General features: G+C 45.9%; 1 protein-coding gene across 3 annotated transcripts in view; it reads left to right on the top strand.

Annotated features, from left to right (window-relative positions):
- The window catches only part of LOC143974630 (Golgi-associated plant pathogenesis-related protein 1-like), a 58,567-nt gene that overhangs the window by 12,162 nt on the left and 31,188 nt on the right, over positions 1-15,217 (top strand). Inside the window, exons 2-4 of one of the 3 annotated variants that reach the window (XM_077476226.1) lie at positions 3,343-3,389; positions 5,594-5,812; positions 12,668-12,745. In XM_077476226.1, the coding sequence (XP_077332352.1) occupies positions 3,374-3,389; positions 5,594-5,812; positions 12,668-12,745 (313 nt within the window). In that variant the 5' untranslated portion in view covers positions 3,343-3,373. Of the gene's footprint in view, positions 1-3,172; positions 3,390-5,593; positions 5,813-12,667; positions 12,746-15,217 lie in introns of those variants that run through there. The other 2 variants (XM_077476235.1, XM_077476245.1) reach the window with 2 other exon arrangements.

A 15,217-nucleotide genomic window follows, 5' to 3' on the forward strand; every position in this document is an offset into this window, starting at 1 on the left:
TACCGCACTCAAGCCTATGTACCGTAGCACCCTATACCAAGTTACCAGTCCTTATAAGAACTTTTGTGGAACAAGCAGGTTGTGTGTTAGTGATTAGCAGACTGTACGTCAGTCCCTATACCGCTGAAGGACTGCTGCAGTATAGGTGAGCGGTCAGCAGTGGTGCACGTCAACCCTATCTATTGTGGACCGATAGCGGTCCTTACAGAACAGCAGACTGTACCGCACTCAAGCCTATGTACCGTAGCACCCTATACCAAGTTACCAGTCCTTATAAGAACTTTTGTGGACCAAGCAGGTTGTGTATTAGTGTTTAGCAGACTGTACGTCAGTCCCTATACCGCTGAAGGACTGCTGCAGTATAGGGCAGCGGTCAGCAGTGGTGCACGTCAACCCTATCTATTGTGGACCGATAGCGGTCCTTACAGAACAGCAGACTGTACCGCACTCAAGCCTATGTACCGTAGCACCCTATACCAAGTTACCAGTCCTTATAAGAACTTTTGTGGAACAAGCAGGTTGTGTGTTAGTGATTAGCAGACTGTACGTCAGTCCCTATACCGCTGAAGGACTGCTGCAGTATAGGTGAGCGGTCAGCAGTGGTGCACGTCAACCCTATCTATTGTGGACCTATAGCGGTCCTTACAGAACAGCAGACTGTACCGCACTCAAGCCTATGTACCGTAGCACCCTATACCAAGTTACCAGTCCTTATAAGAACTTTTGTGGACCAAGCAGGTTGTGTATTAGTGTTTAGCAGACTGTACGTCAGTCCCTATACCGCTGAAGGACTGCTGCAGTATAGGGCAGCGGTCAGCAGTGGTGCACGTCAACCCTATCTATTGTGGACCGATAGCGGTCCTTACAGAACAGCAGACTGTACCGCACTCAAGCCTATGTACCGTAGCACCCTATACCAAGTTACCAGTCCTTATAAGAACTTTTGTGGAACAAGCAGGTTGTGTGTTAGTGATTAGCAGACTGTACGTCAGTCCCTATACCGCTGAAGGACTGCTGCAGTATAGGGCAGCGGTCAGCAGTGGTGCACGTCAACCCTATCTATTGTGGACCGATAGCGGTCCTTACAGAACAGCAGACTGTACCGCACTCAAGCCTATGTACCGTAGCACCCTATACCAAGTTACCAGTCCTTATAAGAACTTTTGTGGAACAAGTGAGTTGTGAATGTTTAGCAGACTGCAGCAGAAGGGCAGCAGTCAAGTATAATATCCTTTCTATATTTGGAAGAAAGAATATTATACATGTACAAGCCTATTACTGTACCACTGATACCAGTCCTGAAAAGAACCTTTGTGGAACTAATAATAACAGCAAGTCTTTAAAATTACCCTCACTGCCTGACAACACTGCTTCCTTCCTGTCCCTATACAAATTGGCAAAAAAAGAGAACGATTAGTGGTTACTGGAACAGCTCTTTTGTGGACCTTGATAGTAACAGCTAATGATGATGATGATGATGATGATGATGAAAGACTAATCTGGCTGTCCCTGTAGCATACACCGTCCTTTCCCTTTCTCTAAACTAACAAAAGACACTCAGGCTGCTGCAAGAATCAGCAGCACAGCAAACCTATCAACACCTAACACCTATACCAGTCCTGAAAAGAACTTTTGTGTACCAAATAGCTAGTGGTTTATCTCTCCCTACTCCACACAGGAACCTGTCCCTATCGTAACAGAAGAAAGAATGTAAAATGGCCACCGGATCGGGTGTATTTATAGGTTAGGGGGAATGTCCAAGTGTCCATGTGCTGTCATGTCTCAATTGGCTGTCCTGTATCACATGATAAACGTGTCACCAAAGGTTAAAGTTCTTGTATACATTAAACACGTAAGTCCGCCGCGGCGAACGACGGAAAAAGGCGTTCGAACGTGCGGACCGCGAATGTCGGAAATTCGCCGCGAAACGACCGCCGGGCGAAACGTTCGTCCATCACTACTCTCTGACTCCTCTCTGCGCCTCCTATTCAGATCCTCCATGCATTCTTGAAAGGATTCATCCTGCACCCGAGCCCCAGGCTCAAAGTCACCCCCCTCAAAGGCCCCCGACAGCCTAGCACTCCTTCCTCAATTCTTCCACCAGACAGCAGGGGGGTCTTCAAACTATGGCCCTCCAGTTGATCAGGAACTACAATTCCCATCATGCCTAGTCATGTCTGTGAATGTCAGAGTTTTACAATGCCTCATGGGATGTGTAGATTCGCAACAGCTGGAGGTCCGTAGTTTGAGGATCTCTGCCCTAGAGGAACCCCAAAAATAATTTTCAGGTATCGAGGAACCCTTACTAAAACCAATTTATCAGGGGTCAATAGGAACAATGCCCCTGATACTGGTGGCCAAAAGGAAGAATGTCCCCCTTAAAGTGGTGCTCAGAATGCCCCCCTTAAAGGCAGCTAAAAAGATATTTGGTGTCATGCTGCTGGCATTGCTAAGTGATGATGAACCTTGAACTCTGTAGGCACCATCAAAAAGGTGGTCCATCAGCCACCAGGAACCCCTAGCAACCTCTGGAGGAACCCCAGGGTTCCACGGAACCCTGGTTGAGAATGGCTGATCTAAACCTTTCCCCAATCTAATAAACATACATGCCTTGGTGCTGTCTTTGCTACTAGTAGAAAGCTATCCCATTACTTGCTTATTTGTGACACCCGCCGGGCACCAGGGCAGGAAGTGAGAATAAGGCCAGGTGCATACAGGTGTTTTTTGCTAGCTCTACTAAAAATGACCTGTGATTCAAAACTAGTGATCACTATACATGCAGTAGTAATCTCTGTATAATCATTGTGCTGATCATTAGCGATTAAAGTGTTACTAAACCCAGGACCCTGCATTCACTATATCTGATCTCCCACAGTACATGGAAATGCAATTATTTTAGTAAATATAAAACTGCTAAATACCTTTTCTCATCAGCACTATATAGCAGTCTTGTGACTTCTATCAGAATCTGGATGAGCATTGGTTAAAGCTTGTAGGAGGAATTTTCATTCTCCTCTGACTGTCCTATGTGGCTGCAGAAACCCTCACCTTCTATCTGGACAGTGTTGATTGGCCCTGTGCCAATCACATGCACTCTCCCATCCTGCCATGAAGGTCCTTATCCAGATACATGCAGCTATCGCTAGAGTGCGTGTTGACAGGAAGTGGCTGCAAAGAAGCTACGGGGATCAGCAACACTGAGATGTAACAAAGGATGAACTAAGGAAAAACAAAAAAATGCTTCTACTGCACAGTGCTGTAGCAAACTGAATGTAATGCAGTCAGAGTTTCTAAGTTAGTTGTTTCAAAAGTTTCTGGTTTTAAAACATTTTATCGTTACAGTGCAAAGTTATCAGACAGCAAATAAGTCATCATGGCATCCAACCAAGGTATGAAGAATCATCAAATAAGTGTTTTTTTTAAAGGAATGTGTATTTACTGTATTATATGCACATAGGGGGTGTACAGTTCTTCACAGTGATTGTGCTTTACTGCTTCTTCCCACATTGCAAGTGCATGAATCAGCTAGACTTATAATTAGATAGACAGATAAATAATCAGACAGAGAAAGCACTCAAACCCGTTAGAAGAAACAATGTTGTTTTCAGGCAAACACTTTCTAGCACAGATAAATTGGGGAAAGGTAGTCTTTTGTTATACCACAATATTAAATTATATTCCCAGCTTTGCTGGTGTTCTATTGGATAGTGCCTGCTAACGGGAAATGCCCGGGATGTACTGCGCATGTGGCGTATGGAACAACACAACAGCTGATTTTACAATTAGCCGCTGTGACGGTGAGACGGTGCATGCGCACAATAGCCAAAGGAAGAAATTTTTCTGTCAGTTTGGGCCTGGCGCTGCCGAGGTGTGTTCATATCGGTGAGGGGCAGATTTTTAAATGATGGGCAGTGCTCCAAAGATGGGTGTGGATTTTTCAAAGATGGCCAGTGCTGCAAAACACATTTTTTCTGCAATTTTTCCTGGACGCTTGCGGGGCATGCCCATATTTAAAAAAACCGCCACCATAGGCCGACATTCTGCCCATGTATATCGGTCTGTCAGATGGGCATGCTGGAAAACCAGCAGCCAACCAACTCCTGATCAGCACTCTCAGCCAATAGCAGAGAGCGCTGATCGGAATGTTCTGGCGGGGGGGGGATTGCAGGAAAAAAAAATGTTGTGTGTACCCGGCTTAAGCTGGCCGTACATTATACAATTTTCTTGCTCAAGTTTCATTAGATTTACTATCAACTAGGTAGTGCAAGGGCCTACCTGATTGCACACAAATTGAAAGTGTTTAGGTATGACCTCTTATTATAAGGTTTTGGTAAATCTAAAGGAAAATTGTGCAAGAAAATGTTATAATGTATGGCCAGCCTTAGGTTGGAAATAGAGAAGGGATTTAATGGCACACTCCAGTTAAAACTACAAACAAACATACAAAAACACAAAGTCCAGGCACTCCAGAGAGGTCCAATGAAAACAGTCTGTCCTTCCACACAAGGAAATCCAGGAAATCATGCTTGAGGCTTGGTTCACATTTGTGCAATGACAGATATTGCATCCAATTCACACCGCATTGCTGTGCAGATCACATGCAATGTCTGTGCGATGCAAATTCAGCCATTCAAACTGTATAGCTAAAATAGCATTGCATTCGCACCAAAATGGTGCAGGAAACTTTTTTTGGTCCGCAATGGAATCAACATCCATGTTGACATCCATGAGATCTGATTCCTGCACCATTTGACAGTTCGCACTGCAATCTGCGAACCGATCTGGGGGTGTCATTAACTTTACATTGACACCCGCAGCGGTTCGCAGATCTCAGTGTGAGCCAATGTGCTATTCATGTGCGATGCAGGAACCGGCACTGAATCGCAGGATATCCCACATCACACCAGCGTGAACCTGGGCTCAATGAAAGGGCAAATAAAAGTCATCATACTATTTCTCTCCTGAACTTGTTGTGAGCTGCAATGAGTATAACTGGATACACACCAACTTATTTTTTTGTTTTTTGTTAAACCAGCAGACTGAACGAAAAATAAACCTCACAGATTCTTACATGCACACAAATAATGTGGATGCAGGGATCTACCCCGTTGTGCTATTGTATGCTGACAGCGGGGACTCTCCCCTCTTTCAGAATATACTGATCAGCACTGCAGCCATTGGCCGCAGCATCTGATCAAATGCTGCTTTTCTAGCAAGACAGTTCGACAGAAGCTGGTCTAATGATTGTCTTTTGTTAAACAGGAGGAGTTACACACAGAACAAAATTTGCCCGGTTCTTGGTGAGCTGGTCACATTTCGATCTGTGTGTTTGCAGCTTATGTCCTGTAGTGATCAGCAGGTCAGTGTCTCTCTATGTTGCTGTTAATGTACAGAAGAAATCTCTGCCAAATCTGAAAAATACATAAAAGTGAGCAGGGCAGTAGGACACAATAGTGTGTAGATAAAAAGGCCAGTCCAGCCAGATAGAAAGTATTGAGGCCAACATAACAGCCAGGTGACTAGCATTTATACACCTGGCTTATATACTTATATACAACTGGCTTTAAATAAACAGATTCTTCTTGTCCATTAGGAATTGACTTAAGACAGTTTGAAGCAAGTTTCCTGTCGGCCCACAACAAATATCGGAAGCTGCATGGATCACCACCTCTTAAGCTGAACCGGAACCTCTGCAGTTCAGCACAGAAGTGGGCTGACCACTTACTGTCCATCAGAGCCCTTCAGCACAGCAACTCAGGCCTGGGAGAAAACATATACTACAAGAGCTCCTCCAACCCTCAAGATCTGCCAGGTATGCCATTATTGATACACAGCCTTCTATCGGACTGTAGAGGCAATGCCATTGTAGGTAACGGCCACACACAAACCATCTCCACAGGATGACACAGGTTGGAGCAACACATGCCATGATTACTGTGCAGTAGTGGGATTAGAGGATCCCTACACTAAGAACAAAGTCAAACAGACTGAGCACTTTGCAAGTGCGGTTGCCCAGACCTTAGTAAATAAGGAGAAGCTCTGCTGACTTTCATTGTCCAATCATGTGCCAGCAAAAATGCTGTTTTTATATTTTCCTTGTGTAGCAGTGCGCACCCCATGCCCGAAGCAGGATGCCTGTGGCAAATTATAGCTCAGAGGGTTTAGTACACGCCCCACACTATATAAGGCTGCCAGCGCGGTGGCCTTGTGTAGTGTGTTCCGGCGTGCAGGAAAGGAGCTAGATAGGCAGGGACAGTGTGTTCTTTTCTCAGGAATCTTAAAGTTAAAGTGGTGTTGTTTGCCTCCAGCACAGTATACACCTGTATCTACTCTTTATTGCTGTTTTTCTCTAATTAAGGCATCTACAGGAGTTACTGGGTGTTGTGTGCCTCCAGCACAGTATACACCTGTATCTACCCTTTATTGCTGGTGTTCTCTAATACAGGCATCTGCAGGAGTTAGGCCGCGTACACACGCGGGGACTGTTCGCCCAACTTTGTCCGTCAAACAGTTTCGGCAAACAGTCCGCTCAAAATTAGCATGGACGGACATGGCCACACACGACGGACGAACAGTTTGCTGAAACCGTGCGCGATGACGTGAACGGCACGTACGACGGGACGAAAAATACGACGTCCTATACACTGCATTATAACTTTCGGCGTGTAAATCCTTTCTGAGCATGCGCGGAACTTAGTTTGACGAACAAGCCTACACACGAGGGGACTGTTCACTGAAACAAGGTTTCAGCGGACAGTTTTTCGGAATTTCCGAAAAACCTTGTTCAGCGGACTGTTCGCTGAAACTGTCCGCTGAAAGCCCACACACGAGCGGACTGTTTGCCGAAACACTGTTCAGCGGACAAAGTTGGGCGAACAGTCCCCGCGTGTGTACGCGGCCTCAGTGTGTGTTGTGTGCCTCCAGCACAGCACAGTATACACCTGTATCTAACAATCTGCACAGTGGAGGTAAGTATGACATGTTTGTTATTTTTTAAAAAAAAGACGACAATTTACAATCTCTTTAAGACAAGGGTGCTACACTTGCATGTGATTGGGTGTTTTTTGCAAACTGAAGCTTTGCCTCATTTATTATGCTCTGGAGCAAATTCCCTTGCAAAGTGCACAGTCTGTTTGCATTTAGCAAATCAGCCACAATGGCTCAGAAAGTGGTGAAGCCAGTGGATGAGAGAGACAAGGCCCTAGTATTTTCACAAGAAAACATCAGCAGTGTGGCAGCTTCTATATTTCTTTGTTGGTTCCCTTTAATCAGAGGAAGGCTTTTCAAAACCATCTTTACTTCTCACAGATTCTGGAGATATACAGTTTGATTTACTAAAACTGGAGAGTGTAAAATCTGGTGCAGCTGTGCATGGTAGCCAATCAGCTTCGAAGGCCCCTTTCACACAGAGGCGTTTTTGAGGCACTACAGTGCTAAAAATAGCACCTGTATAGCTCCTGAAAAAAGCGTCTACTTTCACTCCAGTGTGAAAGCCGGAGGGCTTTCACACTGGAGCGGTGTGCTAGCAGGATGGTAAAAAAAAGTCCTGCTAGCAGCATCTTTGGACCGGTGAAGGAGCGGTGTATTCACTGCTCCTAAACCGCTCCTATCCATTGAAATCAATGGGGCAGCACAGGCGGTTTTTCGGGCGCTATCGATGTTAGCGCCACTAAAACGATATTGCCTCTTTACCGCCGACGCCTGCGCTGCCCCAGTGTGAAAGGGGCCTAACTTCAGCTTGTTCAATTAAGCCTTGACAATAAAACCTAGAAGCTGATTGGTTTTTTATGCAGACCTATAACAGATTTTGTACTCTCTTGTTAAGCCACTATCTGATGTTTACACATCCCCATTGTTAGATAACAACATGTGTCCTAGTTTCTGCGCTTTATAAAAAAAAAAGTTGATTTCTCCTGTTTTCACAGCATCTCCCGGCGCTCACGTGACTCCCGACTCTTCTCTCCCATCTCTCTCCCATCTGACAGCTCCAGCAGGCAGGGACAAGACTCCCCTTTTGATGTCAGCCAGGGAGAAGAGGAGGAGAGAGCCGAGGAGTCACGTGAGCTCCGGGAGGCGCTGCAAAAACAGGTAGAAATCTGCTTTTTTTTTTAATAAAGCGCAGGCACTAGGACACACAGGTTATTATCTAACAATGGGGATGCTATAAAGAGCAGATAGTTTTGTAGCAGCGGGAGGGGAGCAGAGTGGCGTGAGTGAGAGCTGACAGGCATTTTAGGTGATACAGGGGGCTGAATTAGTACACACATGCCATCATTTAACGTGCCTCTGATCAACCCCAAATAAAGTTCAGCTGTGCTAGTAGGTCTTTCCTTACATTTTCTTAGTCGCATTCTACAGCAAAAGCCATGGTCCGCAGAGAGCTTCCAAAGCATCAGAAGGATCTCATTGTTAAAAGATATCAGTCAGAAGGGTACAAAATTATTTCCAAGGCATTAGATATAACATGGAACAAAGTGAAGACAGTCATCATTAGGTGGAGAAAATATGGCACAACAGTGACTTTACCAAGAACTGGATGTCCCTCCAAAATTGATGAAGATGAGATGAGAAGAAAACTGGTCAGGGAGGCTGCCAAGAGGCCTACAGCAACATTAAAGGAGCTGCAGGAATATCTGGCAAGTACTGGCTGTGTGGTACATGCGACAACAATCTCCTATATTCTTTATATGTCTGGGCTTTGGGGTAGAGTGGCAAGACAGAAGCCTTATGAAGAAAAACTTCCAAGCCCGGCTACATTTTGAAAAACACATCTGAAGTCTCCCAAATGCATGTGGGAAAATGTGTTATGGTCTGATTAAACCAAGGTTGAACTTTTTGGCCATAATTCCAGAAGATATGTTTGGCGCAAAAACAACACTGCACATCACCAAAAGAACACCATACCCACAGTGAAGCATGGTGGTGGCAGCATCATGCTTTGGGGCTGTTTTTCAACAGCTGGAACAGGGGCCTTAGACAAGGTAGAGTAGGGTGACCAGATGTCCCCAGTTTCAGGGGACAGTCCCCGGATTGAGGACACTGTCCCCGAACCAATTCTGTCCCCGGATTTGACTTCAACAGGAGCTGGGGCAATTTTCAAAGACAGTTAGTGCAGAATAAAAAAAAATCTTAATTACACCCCCCACCCCCCCGGCTCTTATTAGCTTAGGCTGGTGTATTTTTTCCATTATCTGTGTCCCTTTCTGATGATGATGTGCTGGTCAGAGCGGATGGACTATTTCTTCAGTTTCCAGCACATGCCCATTCAGCTCCGCTCACATGCTCTTCTGCCTTGGCTCAAATGCTGACCAGTCGCCTGCCTGATTATCTTCTTGCCTTCCCTGGCAGATTAATTTCCCTCCGCTCCCCACCCAGTAGTAGCCGGGGCCCGGAGAGCGAGACCTGAGAGGCTGTGAGGCAGGCGGAGGTGGCGAGGGCAGAGAGAGGCAGCTGAGCTCAGTTGACGATATTCAGCAGCAAGAATAGAGAGCAAGCAGATCCAATCGTGGGGCTGCCAGTGCCTTCAAGGCTTCAACACAGGTGTGCTTTGGGGGTGTCTGTGAATAGACTACATTGCACTGTGTCTGTCTCTCTGGCATAATGGATGGTTCAGAACTCACAGGCAGCAGGCACTTATTGGTCATAAGTTAACAAAATCAGCACCCAGCAGCCATGTTATATGACACTATGTGACAGAGTGCCTGCTGCCTGCGAGTTATAATTATGCTAATGATCTTAACCAGTTGCCGATCGCTTGATAGCAGATTTACTGCTACACAGGATCACATATATATGTGATCCTGCATTTCTGGTTATCAGAGCCAATCAGCGGATCCGGCGGACTCGCTTAGTGGTCTGCCTATGTAAACAAGGCAGTTTGCCAGTCTGTCAGTATGGAAGACATTGATCCTGTGTTCCTGCAAAGCAGGTACAGGGATCCATGTCTTCCCTTAGTAAAAGCACCTCCCCCACAGTGAGAAAACACTTGTTAGGCACACATTTAACCCATTGATTGCCCTAGATGTTATCCCCTTCCCAGTCAGTGTCATTAGTACAATGACAGTACATATTTTTAGCACTGATCACTGTATAAGTGTCACTGGTTCCCACAAAGTGTCAAAAGTGTTACTAATGGCACGTACACACGAGCGGAATGTAAGACAGAAAAAGTCAGACAGAATCTTTTCACCGGATATTCCGATCGTGTGTATGCCTCATCTGACTTTTTTTTCCCGAAAATTCTGACGGACCTAGAAATAGAACATGTTCTAAATATTTCCGACTAAACCATTTCCTATCGGGAAAACCGCTCATCTGCATGCTGTTCCGACAGACCAAAAACGACGCATGCTCTGAAGCAAGTATGAGACGGCAGCTATTGGCTACTGGCTATTGAACTTCCCTTTTCTAGTCCTGTCGTACGTGTTGTATGTCACCGCGTTCTAGACGGTCAGACTTTGGTGTGATCATGTGTAGGCAAGACAGTTTCAGCGGAACTCAGTGGAAAAAGATTAAAGATTTGGAATGGCCCAGACCTGAATTCCATTGAAAATCTGTGGCGTGATCTGAAGAGGGCTGTGCACAGGAGATGCTCTCACAGACAGATTTGGAATGTTTTAGCGAAGAAGAGCGGGCAAATATTGCCAAGTCAAGATGTGCCATGCTGATAGACTCATACCCAAAAAGACTGAGTGCTGTAATAAAATCAAAAGGTGCTTCAACAAAGTATTAGTTTAAGGGTGTGCACACCATATTATTTTAGTTTTACTTCCCTCCACCTAAAAGATTTCAGTTTGTTGTTCAACTAATGCCGCGTACACACGACCGGACTTTGAGACGGACTTGGTCTGGCGGACAATCCGACGGACTTTGCAGCTGAGGTCCGCCGGACTTTCAAACGAACAGACTTGGCAACACGCGATCACTCCAAAGGTCCGACGGATTGATGACTTAAAATAAGTTTATAGCCAGTAGCCAATAGCTGCCCTAGTGTCAGTTTTAGGCTGCATTCACACCTGAGCGTAGCGTGTTTGAACGTTTTTACCGGCGTTTTGTCGCGAGACAACGAGCGTTTTGTCACACTACAACGCGCGACAACGAGCGTTTTTTAACTTCGGCGTTTTTTTTCAGCCAATAGGAAAAATATTTTTCATCTGCTTATTTTTTCTTGAGCAGATACAGCGTCAAAACGCCCGTAGAAACGCTCGTTGTCGCGCTAAACGCTCGAATCGAGCGTTTCCATTAGTTTCTATGGGAATGAAAACGCCCAAATCAGCCCAATTCGCGCGACAAAAAAGGGTCCGGAACTTGTTTGAGCTTCAGGCGTAGGGCTTCAGGCGACATGGAGTGGAGATGTGAACCATCTCCATTGAGAATAATGGATTTTTTCCCCTCCAGCGTTTTGTAGCTTCAGGCGTAGGGCTACAAAACGTTCAGGTGTGAACAGGCTGTTAGTCTGTCGGACTAGCACACCGATGAACGGATTGTCCGCTAAAAGCCGAGTACAATGGACAAATTTGAAGCCAGTCTTATTTCTAGGTCCGTCTGACTTTTGGGAAGAAAAAGTCAGCTGGAGCCCACACACAATCGAATTGTACGCGGCATTAGTTGTACAATTTATAGATTACATTAAAAGGTGGAAATATTTCTGAAAGTATTTATCTTTGTCTCATTTTTTTTTACATCACCTGACATTTTAACAGGGGTGTGTAGACTTTTTATATCCACTGTACATATACCTGGATATAACTGTTGAGACGCCGTTATAAAACGTAGTAATAATAACAGTAATAGTAGTGAATACATAAAATCTTAATGTAGAAATGTAGTTATAGATAGTAGCAAGTCAGCAAAAAATCATAAATGCATAATAGATTCTAGATGGATCGATACACCATACAGGAATATTTCCATTTCCAACTGTCTCCTCAGAGACAGGAAACTTCCCCTACTGGGTCACAAACATGAAAAAACACCTTTTAGCAGAGTGGGGTAGGGTCTGGAGCCTCATTTGATTATTAGGCCTCATACAAACGGACGTTTTTACAACGGCTTTTATGAGCATTTTTTGCTGCTTAAGAAGGCAACGCCATGTTATTCAATGGGCTCATACACACCATGGCGTTTTTGAGCTGTAACAGGCATGGTCGTTTTTAAGCTCCAAAAAAACCCAAGGACCAGCTGCTTCAGAGGCTCCAGCGTTAGAGCAGTTTTGACGCTGACGCTGAAAAAAGCTCAAAAACGCACATTAATGCTATACCGATGTTTTTTAGCGCCAGCGTTTTTAAGGTGCAAAAATGTTTATGTGGGTAATTTGAGAGTGGAAAATAGCAGAGGGATGTTTTTTTTTTTAACGTGCATTAGCGTTAACGCTTAAAAACGTTGTTAAACGCAAATTGATGCCAAATCAAAACGCTAATAAAATCGTGTTTTTAACGCTGCTTTTTTCCCAGGTGTTGTTACTAGCTTTACAGCCCGTTTTTTAAAACGTCCATGTGTATGAGGCCTCAATGCTGTCCACGCTTCTGATAAGGACATTCTCCTCAGTAGTCATCAAAACAGGAAGTGAGAGAAAATCCCCATTTGAGACACAGACAGAAACAAAAATTCTACATAGCGACAGATGTCATACTACTCATAATTCTCCATTGTCTTTTATTATATTCAGGTAATGAAGGAGTGGACAGCTGGTACAGAGAGGTCCAGAAATATAACTTCAGCAAACCTGGCTTTTCCAGTGCCACAGGTAAAAAGAATTCAAAGCATAATTGTCTATGTGTGCATTCAAGTGGAAGGAAGTGGGGATGGAAGGAGAGAAGAGAAGAAAGCGATGAGGAGGGAGAGGGGAAAAGAAGCAAGGGAGCAGTGTTAATTTTGACAGACAATTTCGATTTAGTTTTAGTCCCATTTTAGTCTTCTGCAAGTGTTTTAGTTTTAGTCATAGTCTTTGACTAAAATGCCAGTTTAGTCCCATTTTACATACTCCTGGAGTAAAAAAAAAAATCTAATATCCTGTTATTATTTATGGTATTAAGGTATGAACAAACTCACAGATACAGTTTTAGCTGCTCTGTGGTGGTCTGAGGTGGCCATTAATGCTGCACAGTGCCCTGGATGGTGGTCTTAGGAGGCCAGAAATGCACAGTGTTCTGGATGGTGGTCTCAGGAGGCCTGTAATGCTGCAGAGTGCTCTGGATGGTGGTCCAAGGAGGCCAGTAATGCTGCAGAGTGCTCTGGATCGTGGTCCAATGAGGCCTGTAATGCTGCAGAGTGCTCTGGATGGTCTGAGGAGGCCTGTAATGCTGCACAGTACTCTGGATGGTGATCTGAGGAGGCCTGTAATGCTGCACAGTGCTCTGGACAGTGGTCCGAGGAGGCCTGTAATGCTGCATAGTGCTCTGGATGGTGATCTGAGGAGGCCTGTAATGCTGCAGAGTGCTCTGGATAGTGGTCTGAGGAGGCCTGTAATGCTGCATAGTGCTCTGGATGGTGATCTGAGGAGGCCTGTAATGCTGCAGAGTGCTCTGGATGGTGGTCTGAGGAGGCCTGTAATGCTGCACAGTACTCTGGATGGTGGTCTGAGGAGGCCTGTAATGCTGCACAGTGCTCTGGACAGTGGTCCGAGGAGGCCTGTAATGCTGCATAGTGCTCTGGATGGTGATCTGAGGAGGCCTGTAATGCTGCACAGTGCTCTGGATAGTGGTCTGAGGAGGCCTGTAATGCTGAACAGTGCTCTAGATGGTGGTCTGAGGAGGCCTGTAATGCTGCACAGTGCTCTGGACAGTGGTCCGAGGAGGCCTGTAATGCTGCCTAGTGCTCTGGATGGTGGTCTGAGGAGGCCTGTAATGCTGCCAAGTGCTCTGGACAGTGGTCCGAGGAGGCCTGTAAATGCTGCACAATGCTCTGGATGGTGGTCCAAGGAGGCCTGTAATGCTGCACAGTTCTAGGTAGTGGTCTCAGGTCTGAGGGATGGCAAGTAATGCACAGTGCCCTGAATACCACTGTCAGTGGTCAGAGGAGGCCTGTAATGCTGCAAAGTGCTGGATGGTGGTCTGAGGGATGGCCTATAATGCACAGTGCCCTGAATGCCACTGCCAGTGGTCAGAGGAGGCCTGTAATATACAGTTGCACCGTGTGCTGTGGACGGATGGTGGTCTGAGGGGAGGGGAGGCCTCAGGTCTGTTGTAACTGTAATGTACCACAACTGTTATTACTGTACACACACACAGTCTGCTCTGGGTGCCTGGCGGTGCGGTCATCTTGTCAGGAGTCAGGACCCGGGAGGCCTCAGCTTGGCTGGCCTGTAATGCACAGTGCTGCTCTCACTCTCAGATCTCTGGCAGTTAGCGTTGCAACCTCTCCGGGATTCACCCGAACAGTTCAGGCTCGGAATCATGTGTCCGAGTTTCATACTGCCTGAAACCTGGACACATTATTCAGACTGTACTATGGCTTCCCAGCAGGGTTGCTGGCTGCAGTTCTCTAAGACGAGAGTGTCTGTTACACTCTCTTTCACACTGCCCAAAGCTAGGACTAACAATCCCCCCCCTCATACACACACACAGACAGGAGAGAAGAGGGGGCTCAATTTGCTCCTATTCCTCCAGCCCCTACTCCGCTGTGTCTGCCTATACTCCAATCCCCAGCACTGTGCCTCAGAAAAGGAAAGTGGGGGGGCAGAAATTTGAAGTCCAACAGCCTCAGATACATCTGGATGAGAGGTGCTGACTGCCAAGGGGTGAGTGAGCTCACCATCCATCCCTGTCTGTGATTGAAGTCTCCCCCCTTCTATCGCCTGCCTCTGAGAGGGTACATTAAGGTAAATCAGAGTTCTCAGAGCACCCCTTGCATCAGAGTTCCCCTTTACACCAGAAGCCACGGTGTTCCCCCTTACATCAGAGTCCTCTCCGTGCATCAGAGTTTTCAGTGTTCCCCCTTAAATCAGGGTTCCCAGAGCATCCCTTACATCAGAGTCTGCAGAGTCCCCCCTTACAGTGTAAGGGGAACTCTGCGGGTCCAGATGGAAAAGGGGAACTCTGCGGGTCCAGATGGAAAAGGGGAACTCTGCGGGTCCAGATGGAAAAGGGGGAACTCTGCAAGTTCAGATGTAAAAGGGGAACTCTGCAAGTTCAGATGTAAAAGGGGAACTCTGCAAGTTCAGATGTAAAGGGAAACTTTGCAAGTTTAGATGTAAAGGTAAACTCTGTGGACTCTGATG

This window comes from Lithobates pipiens, unplaced genomic scaffold (genome assembly GCF_037356315.1).
Source record: "Lithobates pipiens isolate NorthernLeopardFrog02 unplaced genomic scaffold, aLitPip1_a1.2 Scaffold_1, whole genome shotgun sequence".
Taxonomy (NCBI): domain Eukaryota; kingdom Metazoa; phylum Chordata; class Amphibia; order Anura; family Ranidae; genus Lithobates; species Lithobates pipiens.